General features: G+C 46.1%; 1 protein-coding gene and 1 long non-coding RNA gene across 2 annotated transcripts in view; one reads left to right on the top strand and one right to left on the bottom strand.

Annotated features, from left to right (window-relative positions):
- The window catches only part of LOC127607756 (uncharacterized), a 110,095-nt gene that overhangs the window by 50,795 nt on the left and 38,620 nt on the right, over positions 1 to 20,680 (top strand). The window lies entirely within an intron of this gene.
- ptprt (protein tyrosine phosphatase receptor type T) overlaps positions 16,850 to 20,680 on the bottom strand; it is a 149,970-nt gene continuing 146,139 nt past the window's right edge. The window contains exons 35-36 of the mRNA XM_052076389.1: positions 18,828 to 18,963; positions 16,850 to 18,743 (exon numbers count right to left, since the gene is read on the bottom strand). Of these exons, the coding sequence (XP_051932349.1) occupies positions 18,690 to 18,743; positions 18,828 to 18,963 (190 nt within the window). The 3' untranslated portion in view covers positions 16,850 to 18,689. The remainder of the gene's footprint in view (positions 18,744 to 18,827; positions 18,964 to 20,680) is intronic.

Consider the following 20,680-nt stretch of genomic DNA (forward strand, 5'->3'; position numbering starts at 1 on the left):
ACTTCCGCCATTTTTTTTTCTTGAGCCGATTTTCGAGTGATCGTGTCACGCAGCTCTGTTTTGCACTCTTCTCAGAAAAAATTAACTCTGGCTTGTTATGAAATGTGTTTTCCATGTCTATTTTTGAATACGGTGTACAGTTTATCACACGTACGGCAGGATAACTCATCTTTGACTGGCCAAAACGTGTTGGAAGCTCACTGGAATATTTACATTGACCTATGATGGCTAATTTTGACAATTTTAAGTCATAAGGCGAGGGCTTTTTGGTGACATTGGTCTTTTCAAAAAAGCTTTTGAATGTCATTGTCGCATCCATTTTTTTCCCCACCCGCAGCTGATTTGAAAATCCTCCACCTTGTTGGGAACTTTGACACCGGCTCGAAATCCTAACCCTTATTTGAACCCGTCCCCCAGAACCGGAACTTTGACCTTGACCATTGTTTGACAACAAACATACGGTAGCTTCCCGCCCTTTTGAGTGATTTTTACCCTGGCAGAGGTAACAAGTGTTTGCTGCTGTCACAAGTCAAGTTTTCAACGCGTCGCCGCCGATTCCCAAAAGAAAACAAAAGCAAGTCTCGCACGGCCGTCCCTCGGCAGTTCTCGGAGAGCTCAACTTGCGCGTGAATATATTCCGGAAGGCTGGTTTATTCGACGCCCTCCTACTCCCCCTCCTCCTCCCTTTGTAGTGAGTAGCACTCGGCGAACATGAAGGTGACCGTCTCCGAGGACTCGAATAAACAGCCGTGGAATCAAGATGAGCTTGTAGCGCCGCGGGCTGCCTCCTGAAGGGATTTGGACTTTGTTGTCTCGCGCAAAACGTCATGTCGGATGATTAAAGTGCCAAACCTGAACCGGGACTTTCCCAGGAGACCTTGGACGTGTGTGTGTGTGTGTGTGTGTAAGATGGCAGAAACCAACTGCTGATGTTGGTTTTAAAGGATTTCTCACATCTTTTCAACGCGTGAATAATAACGACGTTGTCAATATTCAAATGATTCACGGGAAAGGCGGCGAATGAATCTACGTGAGCCTCAATACCACCGAAAAGTCACGTGTGGGAAATCCCAGTCGGTATCTCACAGCGGAAAGCGGGACACAGATTTGACGGCTGGTCATCACTCTGTTAATGTCTTCACTGTGTCGTTTTTACGCCAATTACCAGAGCTCGCGGATTCAATCGCAGGGGTGAGGTCATCAGTGATGGATTCCTGGGAAGGGCCTAAATGCACAATCGTAAGCAAAATGGCTGACTTCCTCTGCCTTTTCTGCCATAGCTTCTTGAGACTTTTTTTGTGGGTCTACTTGTGCTAAACATGTTCAGCACATTTCATGTTGCTCAGTCAAGCTTGGTTTGGGGGCTGCACTTTTTTTAAAGAATGTAGTCGGGTGCAACTGAGCCAAAAATGTTTGCTTCCATTCAAAATGGCTGACTTCCTTTGCCTTTTCTGCCATAGCTTCTTGAGACTTTTTTGTGGGTCTACTTGTGCTAAACATGTCCAGCACATTTCATGTTGCTCAGTCAAGCTTGGTTTGGGGGCTGCATTTTTTTTTTTAAAGAATGTAGTCGGGTGCAACTGAGCCAAAAATGTTTGCTTCCATTCAAAATGGCTGACTTCCTGTACCTTTTCTGCCATAGCTTCTTGAGACTTTTTTGTGGGTCTACTTGTGCTAAACATGTCCAGCACATTTCATGTTGCTCAGTCAAGCTTGATTTGGGGGCTGCATTTTTTTTTTAAAGAATGCAGTCGGGTGCAACTGAGCCAAAAATGTTTGCTTCCATTCAAAATGGCTGACTTCCTTTGCCTTTTCTGCCATAGCTTCTTGAGACTTTTTTGTGGGTCTACTTGTGCTAAACATGTCCAGCACATTTCATGTTGCTCAGTCAAGCTTGGTTTGGGGGCTGCACTTTTTTTTAAAGAATGCAGTCGGGTGCAACTGAGCCAAAAATGTTTGCTTCCATTCAAAATGGCTGACTTCCTCTGCCTTTTCTGCCATAGCTTCTTGAGACTTTTTTGTGGGTCTACTTGTGCTAAACATGTCCAGCATATTTCATGTTGCTCAGTCAAGCTTGGTTTGGGGGCTGCACTTTTTTTAAAGAATGTAGTCGGGTGCAACTGAGCCAAAAATGTTTGCTTCCATTCAAAATGGCTGACTTCCTGTACCTTTTCTGCCATAGCTTCTTGAGACTTTTTTGTGGGTCTACTTGTGCTAAACATGTCCAGCACATTTCATGTTGCTCAGTCAAGCTTGGTTTGGGGGCTGCATTTTTTTTTAAAAGAATGCAGTCGGGTGCAACTGAGCCAAAAATGTTTGCTTCCATTCAAAATGGCTGACTTCCTCTGCCTTTTCTGCCATAGCTTCTTGAGACTTTTTTGTGGGTCTACTTGTGCTAAACATGTCCAGTACATTTCATGTTGCTCAGTCAAGCTTGGTTTGGGGGCTGCATTTTTTTTTTAAAGAATGCAGTCGGGTGCAACTGAGCCAAAAATGTTTGCTTCCATTCAAAATGGCTGACTTCCTGTACCTTTCCAGGCGTTGGCCTCTTGAAAGTCTTTTCGTGGATCTCTTCATGCCGTCGACTGAATTTCATGTCGCTGAACCCTGAATTTGTTGACAATTCCAAAAGGCGCTCCAGTATAAAGATCCGTCCCACTCGGCAGCCATAGCGAAAACTCAAATTCAGCCAGACAACCCCTAAAATGGCTGCGATAGCGGTTTCCCCGTATCATTTTGGCAAAGGCTTCTTGAGACTTTTTTTTTTCGTGGGTCAACTCATGGAAGACCAAATCTTGTGTTGCGAAGCATCCTACTGACTTTATGGCCAAAGTTTGAGCCCTTCAGCAAACTTTGAAGGTTTGTGTGCGCGTATGTGTGTGTATGTGTGTGTGTGTTTGTGTATGTGTGTGTGTGTTTGTGTGTGTGTGTGAAGGCGTGACTTCACTATCTATCATTAAATCCTTCTTGAGTTTCCTCACATACACACACACACACACACACACACACACTGGGTTGAAGTCGTCCTCTGCAGTTGTATCAGAATCCATGGCTGGATAGGCAACAAGTTATATGCACACACACACGCACACACACACACACACACACACACACACACACACACACGCACACGCAGATGTCATCATGGAAGTGGTATCCCCGCAATCCTCTTCAAAGATCCATTCGGGGAAATGAATCTCAGAGCCAAACAGGAAGGACGGCAGGGAATCGGTCCCGGTTGCCTTATTTATTAATATTTGCCATTGACGCACTTCAAGTGTGATCTTTAAAATCGATGCGCAACCATTATAGCAGATTTACATTTCATTTAATGTGATGGCGCGTACTTGCGTTTTTAATGTTGTGTGGAAAAGAAAAAAAAAAAAAGTGGCATATTTGCATCATATTCAATGCGTACGCTTCTAAGCTAGCATATGACATCACCTTTAGCATCGGGAAACGCTCAAAGCTTTGAACAAACCGTTTGCTAGCTCATATTTGATGTAGATGCCGTTGACTTTGAATCGTCACTCGAGCGGGCTTCAGCATAAACGCCGCAGACGGGAGCCTCTTGATGTACTGCGGTTGCCAAAACTGCAGCGGGATCTGTGAGCTCGCGCGGCGGCCATTTTGCGTACGCGCGAGAACATAATAACTGTGTTGAATGTAGACTGATTTTTTTTCTTTTTACTTTTTTATCTACCTTATTTTCTGTCAAATTATTACTGTATATGTTTTATGTTCAATAAACAAACAAACTAGAAAGTGTGTCATGGATTTCATGAGTAGGTAGGATCAATTTTTATTCGCAAAATTTGCCGGGCAACACGTGAATTGTGCTAGCCACGTGACGACGTTTGTTATCCGTGTGTTTAAAAAGCGCAATTCGTTTGGTCTCTGGGTTTGGGTTTGATTTTTCCGGACCCGGGATCCATTTGGTCGGCCGTTAAGCGAGAGGACGCCATCCGGCTAACAAGCTGAAATCAATTAAGACAAAGTGATCCATTTACTCCAGTCGTTAGCGCTTATTACTTCCAAACACATTTATTATCCCTCGCACTCTTCTTCCTCTTCCTTTTTTTTTTTTTTTTGTTCTCCCACCCAGACACCATCCGTCTCTTCAGTCTGAGCAAATTGAATGTAAGTGATTAAACTAATTAGACGCATTTAAATGAGCCAATTAAGCAGTTCATTAACAGAGGGAGGACTTTATTAATAATCTCTACTCTGGGAACACCAAATTCCCCCAGTGACTCCCGCCCTAACCCAGAAAACCGTCACCCCCGAGGACGACCGCTCGTACGGGCTGTCTCGCAGAGCGACTAAAATCCACGACGCCGCGTCGAATAAAAATCCGAAACGCGCGGCTGGCGTGGAAGAAATTGACGACGCGTGTAAGAAACGTACAATAGGCCAGACAGATTTAAATCTGTGGCCTATTACATACACCAGGCATGTCCAAAGTCCGGCCCGCGGGCCAAATCCGGCCCGCGGTCGAATTTCATCCGGCCCTCGGCCCCCGTCATAAAATCAGTGCCGTCTGGCCCGCAGGTTGGGCGCAATGGAACACGTGTTGCATTGACTGAGGTCTCGTAGACTGGTGAGTGATGTTTCATAGAGTACTGCTTCCCTCTAGTGGCTAAATGAGAAATAGCATTCACTAAATGAGTAATAGCATTTAGACACTAGAGGGCATCACTCACGAGTTAACAAGACATCACTCCGTGTTTATATTGACTGATATGTCATATTTCAAATTCCTGTTTCGAATGAACCAAAAGAAATTCTTAAGATTGTTGAAATTAAAATAAAAATGGAAATGTGAAACAGACTGGCTTACTAAAATTTGTTGAACAATATTGTTGTTCAATGTAAAGAATGTCAGCCAAGGTCGGCCCCCCGACATTTTACCACATAAAATCTGGCCCCCTTGGCAAAAAGTTTGGACACCCCTGACATACACAAAAGGGAACTCAATGTGCTTCGCGGCATTAAAAGTGGAGGCATTTACAAAACAACAGACGTTTAAAAGTAAATTGTTTCCGTTTTTTCCAGCAATTTCGACGACGAGCGCACACCAACGCGGGAGGCAAAGAAAGTGGAAGCTCCTGGCCAGATTTTCCACAATTCGTCACCGTGATTGTTCACATGTGCCTGAATCTAATCAGCGGAACGTCCAAAAACAAGAACATCATTTCCTCTTTTTTTTTTTTCCGCCTGCGGCGGCAGAATGAAACTCCTTCCTGATCTCTTCGAGTCTGCACACATGCACAATTTCATGGGAATTGTCACAGCAAAGCTGCTCGACTACTTTGGGCCTCCCCTCCCGTCAGAACTGGTAACTATCCAATGTCTGCTTTTTTTCGGGAGTATTTTCTTCTTCTTCCTTCAGGTATTTTTTTTTTCTTTTTCTTTTCTCGGTCTTAACACCAAATCTGGGAACCGAAATGCTCATTTCAAATCAACTGAAGTATGTTTTTTTGGGGGGGGGGGGGGGGGGGGGGAGATTGACCGTTTTCGCTGATCTTCTAGGGATTTTCTTGATCTTTTTGTTGTTTTTTTTAATTCATTCATTCATTCATCTTCCGAGCCGCTTCGTCCTCACTAGGGTCGCGGGGGGTGCTGGAGCCTATCCCAGCTGTCTCCGGGCAGTAGGCGGGGACACCCTGAATCGGTTGCCAGCCAATCGCAGGGCACACAGAGACGAACAACCATCCACGCTCACACTCACACCTAGGGACAATTTAGAGTGTTCAATCAGCCTGCCACGCATATTTTTGGAATGTGGGAGGAAACCGGAGCACCCGGAGAAAACCCACGCAGGCCCGGGGAGAACATGCAAACTCCACACAGGGAGGCCGGAGCTGGAATCGAACCCGGTACCTCTGCACTGTGAAGCCGACATGCTAACCACTGGACTACTGGGCCGCCCTTGTTTTTTTTAACTCGTCATAATAATAATAATAAAAAAATCCCGGCTCCGGACTTCCTGTGTGAAATTTGCATGTCGCATGGCAAGCTGGTTGGAAGGTGATGGTTGTTCATCTCCGCTCGCAACCGGTTCAGGGTGTCCCCTGCCTCCTGCCCGAAGACGGCTGGGATTTGCTCCAGCAAACCCCCCACCCCCACCCCCCACCCCTGTGAGCATAAAGCGGATCGGACAATGGATGGATGGATTCTGGCCAGTAATCACAGAGAAACTTAATATAACGTAAAAAAAAGACTTTCTGACTTTCAGTCTTCAGCGGTGTCAAGAATCGAATGAAAACTTGTTCCCGAGACGCTTCTCTGACATTTAAAGACGTGTATGACATGATTTCTCATTGTCTCCACTTGGTGCCTCGGGCATTCTGTTTTCATACAATAGCGTTGCCCTTTGGATTAATGTAATGGAGCCCGGCTCATGTGATTAGCCAGCTAGGGGGCTCTCGGCCTTTTAGCATCCACCCCCCAACCTCCCCCCCCGTCCCCCCAACCCTCGCCGGTGGAGGCCACGGAGAAAGTTAATCCGAGGAAATGTTTTTTTTTTTTCCTCACTAATCTCCCATTGTCGAACTCTCGGGCAGCTGGAAGTGGCTAATTGATGTCCGCGCCGTAAGTGGCCCGTTTGTTGTCTCAAAATGGCAAACGCTGCACGCTTTGTCGTTGCCGCTGTCGAAACGAGTCCACGGAACATCCCCAAAGATGCGTATACCGCCTGCGCACGTACGGCGCAGACGTGTTGCGGTCCCAGATGTGAGAGAATCCAACATTTGCGGCCATGAAAGCGTCGTCGGCGTCTCGAAGAGTCGGAAGGAGAGCGAGGCGTGTTGTGCGGGTTGAATGAAAATATGCCGTCTTTGTACCTCGGCATTTCCTTGGCGCGTCATCAAAGGCGTGCATGCGTAACAAACAAACACCGCCGCCGCTGATTTCGAGTGTTCCGAAGCCAACGGCGCGGATTGGGCCCTTTCGTTCAGAGCAAACGGTTGCACCGAAGCCCCCCTTTTTTCCGTGCCCCCGTTTCCACGGCTTTGATGCAGGTCAGGTTCCCTTTATGGGAAGAAAAACCTGATCGAACTTCAGGCCACATTTGAAACCTTAATTTTAAACCCTGATCCTCATTTGGAACCCAAATATGAAATCTCAACCACAGGCTTTGAACCCGAATTTGAAAATCGACCGACTAGGACTGGAACGCTATCTTGAAACCCGAACCCAAATTTGAAACCCTGATTGGAAACCCTACCATCAAACCTTGAACCAGATTTTAAGCTTGAAACACTAAATCAGACTACAAAAAAAAATTGATTTGAAAAACTCACCTAATTGCAGTTTATAACCTTGATTTGAAAACTTAATTTGAATTAGGTTTTCAAGTTCAAGTTCCAATCTTGGGTTCAGGTTTCAAATGAGGGTTAAAAAAAAAAACCTGGGTCATCGTTTCAATTTCAAAGTTTCAAGTTCGTGTTAAGGTGTCAAATTAGGGTTTGGCACCCGGTTTAAGAGGTTTGAATTAGGGTTTAATTTAGGGTTCTCTACCTTTTGTTCGGGGTCCAAAACTTTAACTTGAAACCTTCATTTGAAACCCGGACTTGAAAACCTCATGTGAAACCCTAACCCAAAATGGAAACTCCACTTTGACAAACCAGACACCCGAATGTCAAATCTGAAACCAGTCTCGAATCCCTAACCATGACTTGATCCTGTCATTTCAACTCCAAACCTCGGCTTCTTCAAACACCAACTTGAAACCCGATATCAGACTCAAAGCCCTAATTCCTCCGTCGCCGCCCTCATCTTGCCGCCGGCCTGGTGTGCGTTTGTAACGCGTTCTCGGAATCAAACATTCTGAGAACCTCGCGGGGCGTCACGCTGAATTCGACGCTTAACCGCGCCTTGTCGCGCGCACGTGTGCGCCCGTCAACAAACCGCCGCTGACGTGACGGCGCCTAACGAGGGAAGCGCTCGAGAGGCTAACGAGGAGCAAAGCGCCGACAAGACTTTCAACTCCGACGATGCGGCATAATCAGCGCCTCGTTCGCACACGAGCAGAATCTTGATTATAAATTCTTTTGATTTGCCAACATGATTGACGGGCCGCAGCGGTGGAGTGGCGCAGGTGAGCGCTTCATTTCCGAGTAGTCAGTCAACGTGATTTACAAGGCAAAGAGCAGACCGGATAGAAGGAAAGAGGATACAAATTTACATCCTGATATCCATCCATCCATTTTCCGATCCGCTTTGTCCTCACAAGGGTCGCCAGGGGGGCTGCAAGCCTCTCCCAGCCGTCGGCGGGGGACACCCTGAACCGGTTGCCAGCCAATCGCAGGGCACACAGAGAGGAACAACCATCCGCGTTCAGACTCACATCGAGGGACAATTTACAGTGTTCAATCAGCATGTTTTTGGAATGTGGGAGGAAACCGGAGTACCCGGAGAAAACCCACGTTGGCCCGGTAACAACATGCTAACTCCACACGGGAAGGCCGGGCTGGAATCGAACCCACGACCTCTGCACTGTGAGGTCGACGTGGTAAGTACTGGACCACTGGGCTGCCTACATCCAAATATTAACTCAACCCCCCCACCCTATATTTTTGGAACGTGGGAGGAAACCGGAGTACCCGGAGAAAACCCACGTTGGCCCAGTAAGAACATGCAAACTCCACACGGGAAGGCCGGGCTGGAATCGAACCCACGACCTCTGCACTGTGAGGTCGACGTGCTTAGTACTGGACCACTGGGCTGCCTACATCCAAATATTAACTCAACCCCCCCACCCTATATTTTTGGAACGTGGGAGGAAACCGGAGTACCCGGAGAAAACCCACGTTGGCCCGGTAACAACATGCTAACTCCACACGGGAAGGCCAGGCTGGAATCGAACCCACGACCTCTGCACTGTGAGGTCGACGTGCTAAGTACTGGACCACTGGGCTGCCTACATCCAAATATTAACTCAACCCCCCCCACCCTATATTTTTGGAACGTGGGAGGAAACCGGAGTACCCAGAGAAAACCCACATTGGCCCGGTAAGAACATGCAAACTCCACACGGGACGGCCGGGCTGGAATCGAACCCACGACCTCTGCACTGTGAGGTCGACGTGGTAAGTACTGGACCACTGAGCTGCCTACATCCAAATATTAACTCAACTCCCCCACCCTATATTTTTGGAACGTGGGAGGAAACCGGAGTACCCGGAGAAAACCCACGTTGGCCCGGTAACAACATGCAAACTCCATACGGGAAGGCCGGGCTGGAATCGAACCCACAACCTCTGCACTGTGAGGTCGACGTGCTAAGTACTGGACCACTGGGCTGCCTACATCCAAATATTAACTCAACCCCCCCACCCTATATTTTTGGAACGTTGGAGGAAACCGGAGTACCCGGAGAAAACCCACGTTTGCCCGGTAACAACATGCAAACTCCACACGGGACGGCCGGGCTGGAATCGAACCCACAACCTCTGCACTGTGAGGTCGACGTGCTAAGTACTGGACCACTGGGCTGCCTACATCCAAATATTAACTCAACCCCCCCACCCTATATTTTTGGAACGTTGGAGGAAACCGGAGTACCCGGAGAAAACCCACGTTGGCCCGGTAACAACATGCAAACTCCACACGGGACGGCCGGGCTGGAATCGAACCCACGACCTCTGCACTGTGAGGTCGACGTGCTTAGTACTGGACCACTGGGCCATCCAAATATTCACTCAACCCCCCCCCCCCCCCCCAGCCCCCAGCCTATATTTTCATCTAATTTGATTTCTTGACGTACAACTTGAGTTGCTCACTTATCAACTTTGCGCAGAGAACAATCGGCATGTTCCTTTTCTCCTTTTGGCAAGGAAGGATATGATGACAATTTGAAACGTGGACTCGTCAGACCACAGCACACTTTGGCACTTTGCGTCAGGTCAGCCGGCGATGTTTCTTTCATGCGGCCATTTTGACATATTCTCGAAATCTTTTGATGACATTCTGTAGTGTACAACAGGAACGCTCGTCGTGTTTTGTGATGCGTTTAATTGACGGACTGAGAAGAATTCGCAAATCATCGGGTCCCGTTTCGGATTCCCACCAAAGTACATCTCTGAGTGGATCTTGTGACATGGCGGCGCTTCAAGGTACCCGCTTGTTGTTTGACACGCTGTCCGTTTGCGAGCTTTTTGTGTGCAGTGGGCCAGGAGGCGAGAGCCACTAATGGCGTAATCCCTTTTGTTGGATGGCTAATCCCTTAATTCCCCGCTGTGTTTAAGTGTACGCACTGCATTCAAGCATCTGGAATCTCTTTCGCCGTTGCGCTTTTTACATTTTAGTGTTTCAAAAAAAAAAAGAAGGAAGTGAAAGCGGATGAGTGCAGAGGTTGCTGTTTGAAAATTGATTTTATGGTAGTTGATTTTTTTTTTGCTGGGGTTTTCTTTGTTTGAATTTGTTTTGTTAGCATCGTAAAAAAAAGGTAATGTGTTTTTTAAATTGTATTCTTTGTTATTTTTACGCTTCATTTTCTTTTGTTTTGTTTACTTTTTCCTTGTTATTCCGTTGAAGTAAATATTTGTTTTATTTTTCAATTATTTTTATTTTGCTTTAGAAAGCTTTTGTTGTTATTGCTTGTTACCTTTGTTGTTATTGTTTGTTAGCTTGTTTTATTTTTATCATCGTTTTTGTTTATGATGTCAAGTTTTCAAGATTGTCTTCTTGTTTTTCAAATCGACTTTAAATATTGCCTTTCACAACGTTTTGTATTTTAATGCTTTGTATTTTTTTTTAATGTATTTATTTTTAATTATATTTTTTTAGGGTTGTTAAGCATATACTGTCTATAAATGTATTGTTTTCTCAATTTGTTTTAGTACTTTATTTTTATGATTCCAAACTGCTGAAAGTCAAGCGTAGCAAACTTTCAAGGACACAAAGGAAATCCTCCTTTGCTAAACAAAAAGCGACTTTAGAAATTTGCTGAGTCTTCGCTTGCCTTGATGTCAGCACTGTAAGTGTCTGTCCCCCCCCCCCCCCCCCCAGCCCCCCCTCTTCTTCTACTTCTTGGAGGAGAATAAAGGCGGCGCAGCAACGGGGGTGCCTCTGACATTTGCGTAAACAATCCCTACGTGACGTTAGCTTAGCTTCAATAACAAAGAGTTAGCGTCGCGAGTGAAAGTGATATGCGGCCCAAGTCCAAAATCTGCCCGCTAAGCTTTGTTTACCGCACGTCTAAAAAGAGCCCTGGAGCGGCTAATCTGGTTAGCGTGCAGCAGCGGCGGCCATTGTTCCAGACTCGCGGCACAAAGGCGCTTATTGACGGACGGACTGATTTACTAAGCGCTTAAGCTGCTGCCGCCGCCGCAAATGTAGCGTCTAAGCGAAGCGTCTAAGTGAAGCGTCTGGATGTGGCCATGACCCCAAAGTGTACAGGCTAAGTGCTAAGCTAAGCTGCGTTTAACCTCATCGCGGCGCGTGTGCGCCTTGAGGGTTAGCCTTTCTGTGGGTTAGCGCCTCGTTTTTGAGACCCTTTTGGTAGGGAAGGAATAGGGTTTGGAGTGAGGGTTTTGCGTCCTACGTTCAGGTTTCAGATTGGATTTCGTGACAAGCAAAAGTTGGGATTTCAAATTGAAATTTTAAGCAAGCGGTAGGGTTTGATGTTGGGGTTTCATCAAACTCGGGCCTGTGTTAGGATTTGGATTAGGATGTCCAACTTATTTTTGTCACGGGCCACATTTTGGTTACCGTTTCCCTTGGAGGGCTGTTATGACTGAAACCATATCAAGATGTCACGAATAGCAGTTGATTCAATTATTGTTTACGTTACTATCATGAGGGGTTTGGTAACAATAAAATGCTTCCAATATCTCTCCTATTTATTACATTTGATAATTGCATCATGCAAGTGGGCATGTTTGATTTGCTTTCGCGGGCCACATAAAATGATGTGGCGGGCCAGATCTGGCCCCTGGGCCTTGATTTTGACACCTGTGTGTTAGGATATACTTGTTTAGGATTTCAAAGCAAGGGTTGGCGATCCAAACAAGTCTTTGAAGCTAGTGTTAGGGTTTCAGACCCGGGTTAGGGTTTTAAATCGGAATCGAAAAACGGGGTGAGGCTTTCAAATTAGTCTTCGCATCGGTTTTATTGCCTCAAATTGGGTTTTCAAGTCTGGACGAGGCTTGAAGTGTTGCTTCAAGGCAAACTTTCAGTTGCTGAATTGTGTTCGCAAGTTGAGTTGGAAGGCAAGTTTTCAAAGCGGGCGTTCAAGGAGGACACTGAGGCCAGATGAGCTGCAAGGGGGGGGGGGGGGGGGGGTCGGCGTTGTCGTCTTCATGGCGCCACGCTTGGCCACTGATTCACCGGGCGCCGCCGTGCGTGCGCGTGCGCGCGCGTGCGCGCGCGTGGAGCTTGACACCTTGATGACCTCATCATTTTCAGGAGCATGATTGCTTGCAATCACCGCTGTGCCTGCTCAGTTTCAATTCCGCGCGCACACTCACACACACATATACACACACACACACACACACACACACACACACACACACATGCGCACACGCACACACTGTCGCACATGCTGTTCTGTCTCAGGAGGTCATCATCTTCACTTGTCTTGTTTCTTTTCTCAGTGCTATCTCATTTACACCCCCCCCACCCCATACACACACACACACACACACAAACACACACACACATGCTAGTACACAAACTCAAACATACAACGTCATGTACGTACAAACAATCACACATGCACACTAAAACTCACAATAGTGCACACACACACACACACACACATACACACACAAACACACGCACACACACCAACAGACACACGCGGAGGTCAGGCTGATCTGAGCGCAAGGAACAATTTCATCCCCTCGCAATGAAGTCCAAATGATGGCGGCCATTGGCACAAATGGCAAACGCCGCTGACAATGTGCTGTGAAATGAACCCCAACAAGTGTGTGCGCACGCATGTGCGTGTGTGTGTGTGTGTGTAATGTCTGAATGCGCACTCAGCTGAGATGCCGCGAAGGACACAAAAGCTGTGAAATGACACCACCGAGTTGTACGCCACGCGGAGGGAGAATGAAGGCAAAGCAGGACATTGCGTGCAGCCACGTCCCGCAATGAGCGCAACAAAAGGGAGCCCAAATGTTTGTGTGGAGGCCTTAAACGGAGCCTGACGGAGAAGCTCACGAGACCCTACGTGAGAAAAAAATAAAAAGGAATCCCAGAGAGTTGCTGTCATTGAGCTCCTCACACGAGCCGCAGCCTGTCGACGTGATTCCACCTAATCTCAACATGGAAGGCACACAAAGACGAGAGGAAGGATAGGAAGGGAGGAAGGATAAAGGAATAAAGTATGGGCGGATAGGCAGAGGAAGGAAAAAAGGGTCGTTGGGAAGACAATGATGGATGGGGAAGAGGAAGGATGAAGGTGGAAAGAAAGGACAGACGGTTGGACGAATGAAAGGAATGTAGGAAGTCGGGAAGAAGAAGAAGAAGAAGAAGAAGAAAACCTTTATTAGTCTCACAATGGAGAAATTCCCAATTCACAGCAGCAAAGTTATGAAAGGAAGAAGTAGAACAACAAAATATAGGAGCTGCTGGAAAGGCAGCCACTCTCGCGGCGCCATTTTGAAGTCAAAATAACAAAAAATAACACAAGACAACACATAGGCCACAGACAGTCGTTCAATCTTCACCACTTTTCTGCATACACTTTGTTGTCTGAAGCAGTTCTAGATGAAAGAGGAGAGGATCAAAGTGTCCTTTCTCCAGTGGATCAGAGACGTCATGCTGAAAATGTGCACACGTCTGCTACAAGCTAAGTTTTGAAAGCAAACACAAGGCTGTAGCATCCATTGACGAAAAGAGATGAGTTCACTTCTCCTGTCCCACGTAATCCGCTTCAAACTCCAAGCCGCGACTCCCAGCTCCAAATCCGCATCTGCACTCCGCGCCAACGCTCCTTTCTTCTCATCGTCGGCTCCTCAAGACCTCCATCCATCCAGCCGCAGACCGTTCAACAGCACCGATCTCTCCGCTGAACAAAGCGGGGCTGTGAAAAATGCTGCCCATGACAGGCGCAAGACACAAGAAGGAAGCCAGGACGGAAGCAAGAAAAGGAGGTTGGGAGGAAGGAACAAAGAAAGGAAAGAAGGAAAAAAGACGTCTTGCGATGTCAAAAAGGATTCAGGGTCATGATTGATCAAATCCGCATGGAGCTCATTAGTTCAAAATGAGACAAAAATGGATGCTTAGAAGTATTTTCTGGCATGGTGTCTAAACCAGCCTTTTTGTGTGTGTGTGTGTGTGTGTGTTTGGTTCTACTTCTGATAGACATGGTTACCAAATTTCATGTTGTAAAGGAGGCGGCCCGGTAGTCCAGTGGTTAGCACGTGGGCTTCACAGTGCAGAGGTACCGGGTTCGATTCCAGCTCCGGCCTCCCTGTGTGGAGTTTGCATGTTCTCCCCGGGCCCGCGTGGGTTTTCTCCGGGTGCTCCGGTTTCCTCCCACATTCCAAAAACATGCGTGGCAGGCTGATTGGACGCTCTAAATTGTCCCTAGGTGTGATTGTGAGCGTGGATGGTTGTTCGTCTCTGTGTGCCCTGCGATTGGCTGGCAACCGATTCGGGGTGTCCCCCGCCTACTGCCCGAAGACGGCTGGGATAGGCTCCAGCACCCCCCGCGACCCTAGTGAGGATTAAGCGGTTCGGAAAATGGATGGATGGATGTTGTAAAGGCAAACGGGCTCCCGGGAGTGAATTTTCCAAAGTGGAAAATACGAGCGCAGAAATCAATCAGTAAACAAGAGCTGCACGTGATGGTTCTCACCGCCAGCCTTCATGGAACTTGCGTCAACGCAAAAGAGCATCCTTGCAGCCGCCAGCCACCAACCACCACCGTTTTCAGTCCGCCCAGCAACAAAAATCACCCCCCAAAAAATCCCCATGATTGCCTCGCTCTTTGTGTGACTGAGATGTAATCGGTGCGACTTGCGGCTCATTTCAATGGCCGGCATTTCAAGCGTCAATTAGCCGCTAATTGAATAAAGGCCACAAAGCCGTTTGGCCGCTTCGCTCCTCTCGGATGAGGACGGCCACAAATGATTTGGGCTGGTCGTGGGAGAGAACAACAAAAACATAAAACCCTCCATGTGTACAACAGCTGCTGCAAACGCACACACACGCACACGCACACACGCACACACGCAAAGTGTTGCAGGGAGGTCAGCATCTCTGCAATGGAGGAACGGCAAAATTGCAGAGGGGAAATGAAAGAAGGAAAGGAGGAAAGGGGAAAAGAAGACAAGACGGGAGGCGGAGGAAAGTCGGCCAGGGATGTGAAACTTCCATTGATTTGTGGGGAGGTGGGGGGGGCTGCCCCCCCAGACCCTCCCTTAACTTTCCTCGGATTTTCTCTTCCTCATTTCACAGTGTTTTTTACAGCCAAAGAGGACGACCATGTGTAGTAAGGCGTAATAGCGCCCCCGAAAATGACCATGTACAGGAAGGCGTTTTTTTTTTTACAGCCACAAAAAATGAGCATATGTAGAAAGGCGTTTTTAACCAAAAAACGACCCTGTATAATAATGCGGGTTTAGATGAAAAAAAGCCCATGTATAAGAAGTTATTTTTAGCCGAAAAAAACGACCATGTATAGTAAGGCGTTTTTAACCGAAAAAAATGACCATAGATAGTAAGGTGTTATTGGCCGGAAAAAAAACGACCACTTATTGTAAGGCGTTTTTAGCCGAAAAAAACAACCATGTACAGTAAGGCGTTTTTAGCCGAAAAAATGACCATGCCTTACTATACATGCTCGTTTTTTTTCGGCTAAAAACGCCTTACTACACATGGTCGTTTTATTCGGCTAAAAACGCCTTACTACACATGGTCGTTTTTTTCGGCTAAAAACGCCTTACTATACATGGTCGTTTTTTTTTCGGCTAAAAACGCCTTACTACACATGGTCGTTTTTTTTCGGCTAAAAACGCCTTACTATACATGGTCGTTTTTTTTCCCGGCTAAAAACGCCTTACTATACGTGGTCGGTTTTTTTCGGCCACTAACACCTTACTATACATGGTCGTTTTTTTCAGCTAAAAACGCCTTACTATCCATGGTCATTTTTTTCATCGAAAAACGCCTTACTACACATGGTTGTTTTTTTCGGCTAAAAACGCCTTACTATACATGGTCGTTTTTTTCGTCCAAAAAGGCCTTACTCTACATGGTCGTTTTTTGCAGCTAAAAACGCCTTACTATCCATGGTCATTTTTTTCATCGAAAAACGCCTTACTACACATGGTTGTTTTTTTCGGCTAAAAACGCCTTACTATACATGGTCGTTTTTTTCGTCCAAAAAGGCCTTACTCTACATGGTCGGTTTTTTCAGCTAAAAACGCCTTACTATCCATGGTCACTTTTTTCATCTAAAAACACCTTACTATACATGGTCGTTTTTTTCGTCCAAAAAGGCCTTTCTATACATGGTCGTTTTTTTCGGCTAAAAATGCCTTACTGTACATGGTCGTTTTTTTTCGGATAAAAACACCTTACTATACGTGGTAGTTGTTTTCGGCTTAAAACGCCTTTCTGTACAAGGTTGTTTTTTTCGGCTAAAAACACCTTACTATCCATGGTCGTTTCAAAGTAGGGTTAGGGTTTCAAGGTAGGGTTTTAAATTAGGGTTGTGTCCTCTACCTTGAGTACACAGGTGTATCTGCTTTTTGGAGAGTGAAGTAAACGTGTCTTGGATTCAATTAGGAGTCTTTGATGCAAGTAAACTTACAACAGCTCTTTGAAGTACGTAGTCTTTGATGTATGAAATGTGGGCTTGAATGAGGAGGAAAAACAAGCAAAACAATTCAGCGTTTTGGTCCCTTTATTATTTAATACCTTAAGCACATTTTCAAACAACCAAACAAGCAAATCCAAAAACACTTTGCTGGACAAATCATCTTTTTTTCTCCTAATGATGCAAAACAAATTTAAAAAGAAAATCCTCCAAGAAACCAAATATAAAATTGAATCAAGTGTCTTAAGTGCAGCACTCAAAAGCTTCACTATTGAGCCGACAAAAAAAGAAAAAACAAAAAACAAACAAGAAACATAAGACAGAGAAGAAAAGCAGGCTGAACACCAAAGCAAAGAAAAAAAACAAAAAAGGAGGACAGGGATTGCCCATGTGGAGCAAAAAAAAAAAAAAGCATTTGAAACGCATGGCCACAGAGTGCACACAAAAACCAAATTGAAAGGTTGCTCGTTATTTTCAACAAAACAAATCATCGCGTCACGGTAATGACGAGAAAAACATCGCCGCCTGCGCAACTGGTGAGTGGCCAACTTTAGCTGGCGCAACGCCAGCCAATTTTACTCTTCCAACTAGAAACACAGGCAGCACCCGTTAACTTTTCATTTTTGGTGAGCAAAAGCCATCACCACGCAACAACAACAACAACAACAAAACAAAAAAAACCAAAAACAAAGCATTGGATTTTGTCAATTTTGCGTCATGGCCCTGTCTGGGACATAAATTTGGTAGCAATCATAAAGACACCTGGAACAAGGGCTTAAAATGAGCTTCATATCAAACTTCATGCATCTTTTCTTGAGACTTTTTGTGGGTCTATTTATGATAGACCAAAAACTAATGTTGTGAGGATTTGGAGCAGCTAAATTGCCAAATAAAACTGGAGGAAAAAAAAAAGACAGGCAGAGTTCCTGTTCTCATCTTGGAAACAGCTTCTTATGACTTTTTATGGGTCTAGTCATGCTTGACAAGTCAACCAAAACTCATGACCCCAAGAGAAACTTGCACTGGGGGCTGCATTTCCCAAAGTACAAGTTTGAGCAGACATATCTTTGGAAACTGACCCCGGATCGGTCGCTTCCAAGCCTAAATGTCGGACTTCCTGTTCAGGTTCTTCAGAATTTTGTGGGCCTATTCCTAAAAGTTGTGCCCACCAAATTTCAAGTGAAATAAGCTTTAGGGGGCAGATTTTGCAAACCATCGCAGGATAATCAAGGTTTGTCAAATTGAAGTCAACTCGACATTTGACAGTGGCGGCTGAAGAATCTTATTTACAGCTCAGCTGGATGCACTTGAATGCGTCAAACATCCGACAAAACCGCTTTCACGCTGCCTTGATAGGTGTAACGGTAGAGTCGGCCTTTAGTTACCCCCCCTTTCAGCCGAACATCACAGTTGTGGCTTTTTGTATCGAGATAAATTGTACATCGATTGCTTTCAACACAAAGCAAACTCAAAGATCAACTTCAAACCACGCACACAAGAAAAAGTATCGGTCACGGTAGAGTCCGTTTTTTTGTTTTCGTTTTGCCCACCCCTTTCAGACGAAACTTGTGACATCGCAGATGAAGATGATTTCATCTCGTTTGCTTTCGACACAGATTTGCGAATCGACTTCAAATCCAGGCCGGGTACCTTACGCCCATGCAGGACGAGCAAATTGGATGCGAAACAGTAGCGTCTCGGATTGGCCTGTGTGTACGCAGAGGCGACAAGTGTGCCTGTGGCCTGCAGGGGGAGACAACATTCAAAAGTGGAAGCGACTGTACAAGGACGACGATAGGCCCCGTTCAACTTGTTTTGTGCCCATCAATGTGACGGAAGCCAACACGGAGCGGCCGGCGAGCGCTTGCTTTGCGCATCCACGCGTTGCCTCGAGGAGCCCGGCGACCATTCAGAAGGAGCTGAGCGCCTCCAGAGCCACCTCGTAGCAGAACTTGTATTGTTCCTGTACAAAGAGACAAACCAGGGCGTGAATCACGTGCATCTGTCTTGGGGAAAAACGTGAGCGACGGAAGGACCGGACGCTGACCATGGTCTCCACCATGTTGGTCTTGTTGTTGCGCAGCGTCTTGACCGTGTGAAAAACATCCACGATGTTCTGCTGCTGGATCATCTCGTTGATGCTGCACATGGCGCAGAAGGTTCCCGAACGCCCACCGCCGGTGCTGCGCCGGAGCAAACGACAAATTACCCACGGGACATCAAAGAGACATTGGGCATCAATGACATTGTTGATTAGCATATTGCCTGATCAAAACTTTTAACATCAAAGACTCTTGAATGCCCAAACCCTGGAGTCACTGATCCACATATTTTTGGGACATTTCATATGAAAGTAAAAAAAGGGGTCCTTAACATTTCTTGATTTGAAACATAAATCATGTTTTTCCATCTAAAAGGTCATTATTGAGGTATTGAAGAATCTTTTTTGGAGATCTTTTTCCCTTAAACGTCGTACCTGAAACTCGTTAGCTGCGTACCAAAGTAGCGATGCCGCTAAGCTAGTGCTAACGAGCTAATTAGCATGCGAAAGGATCGCCACTTTCAAACATCAAAGACGTATACAAACAGAAGACCTTTTAAATTTCTGTCCGCTGTCATGACTGACACCCACATTTGAAATCAAACATGGAGAAGAAAAGTCCTTGTGAATACGTGACCACGTTTTTGCGCCGCATTTAACCGTATGCGTGAACGCGTTCAATGGATGCCCGTGTGGGCGGGCGCAGGTTAATAAGCAGACTTTGCAATAAAGGCGCTGCAATTTGTCCTTTCATTTCAGCCGTTAGCGCTTAGCTTCATGTCCACACGACACATGCCCGACGACGTTGCGCCCTTTTCTTTCCGCTCTCAAAGGCGTCTGAAAGCCTTTGCAAACGATGCCCCCGGCCGGGCGTCGCACGCTTTCTTTGCGAGACGTCATTTTGGAAGGAAAAGCAGCAAAATATCTTAACGGCGGCTCTTCAAGTCTTTTGGAAATAGTGCTGTGCAAAACCTTGCAAGGTTGTATCTCACTGAGCGGCGAAGGCTCGCTAACGTGAATTGGGGTTTTTTTTGTCAGGGTTCCTAAAAGATCAGTCTTTTTTTTTCTTGATGCAGAGCCGATGCTTGGAGGAGTTTAAAGACACAAATGGCAAAAGAGAAAGTTTAAGACGAGGACCTGTCAGTCAGAGTTTTTGTGTTCAATTTAGTTTGTCATCTTTGACGATGGACAGCAGGGTAAGGGCCGTGCACCTTTACATTTCGGGTGCCGACTAGATTCGCCTGAATTTCTGGGAGTTGGCAGAGTGTCTCAAAGGTTCTCAAAAAGTGGCAAATTGTTGCTCGTCCTTGTCATGGCTCGTTCAAGGTCGTAAACGAAGGGCTGTGCTTTTTTTTAAAGTAAAAACTGTAAAAAAAAAAGCATTAAGACTGTCGATGAACGGCTTGGCCTTCTTCCCCTTACAATCAAAGCTTCAGGAAAAAAAAAAAACACTGTTATTATTATTCGTGAACATTTGAGGACTTGAAAATCAACTCCGTATCAACAATTCAATGGCCGTCAAATATACTGTACATGTCGGATTCATAATAATTATTATAGTGTATATTAATTAATGGGCGGCCCGGTAGTCCAGTGGTTAGCACGTCGGCTTCACAGTGCAGAGGTACTGGGTTCGATTCCAGCTCCGGCCTCCCTGTGTGGAGTTTGCATGTTCTCCCCGGGCCTGCGTGGGTTTTCTCCGGGTGCTCCGGTTTCCTCCCACATTCCAAAAACATGCGTGGCAGGCTGATTGGACGCTCTAAATTGTCCCTAAGACAGCTGGGATAGGCTCCAGCACCCCCCGCGACCCTAGTGAGGATCAAGCGGTACAGAAGATGAATGAATGAATGAATGAATGA

This window comes from Hippocampus zosterae, chromosome 9, assembly GCF_025434085.1.
Source record: "Hippocampus zosterae strain Florida chromosome 9, ASM2543408v3, whole genome shotgun sequence".
NCBI classification, from domain to species: domain Eukaryota; kingdom Metazoa; phylum Chordata; class Actinopteri; order Syngnathiformes; family Syngnathidae; genus Hippocampus; species Hippocampus zosterae.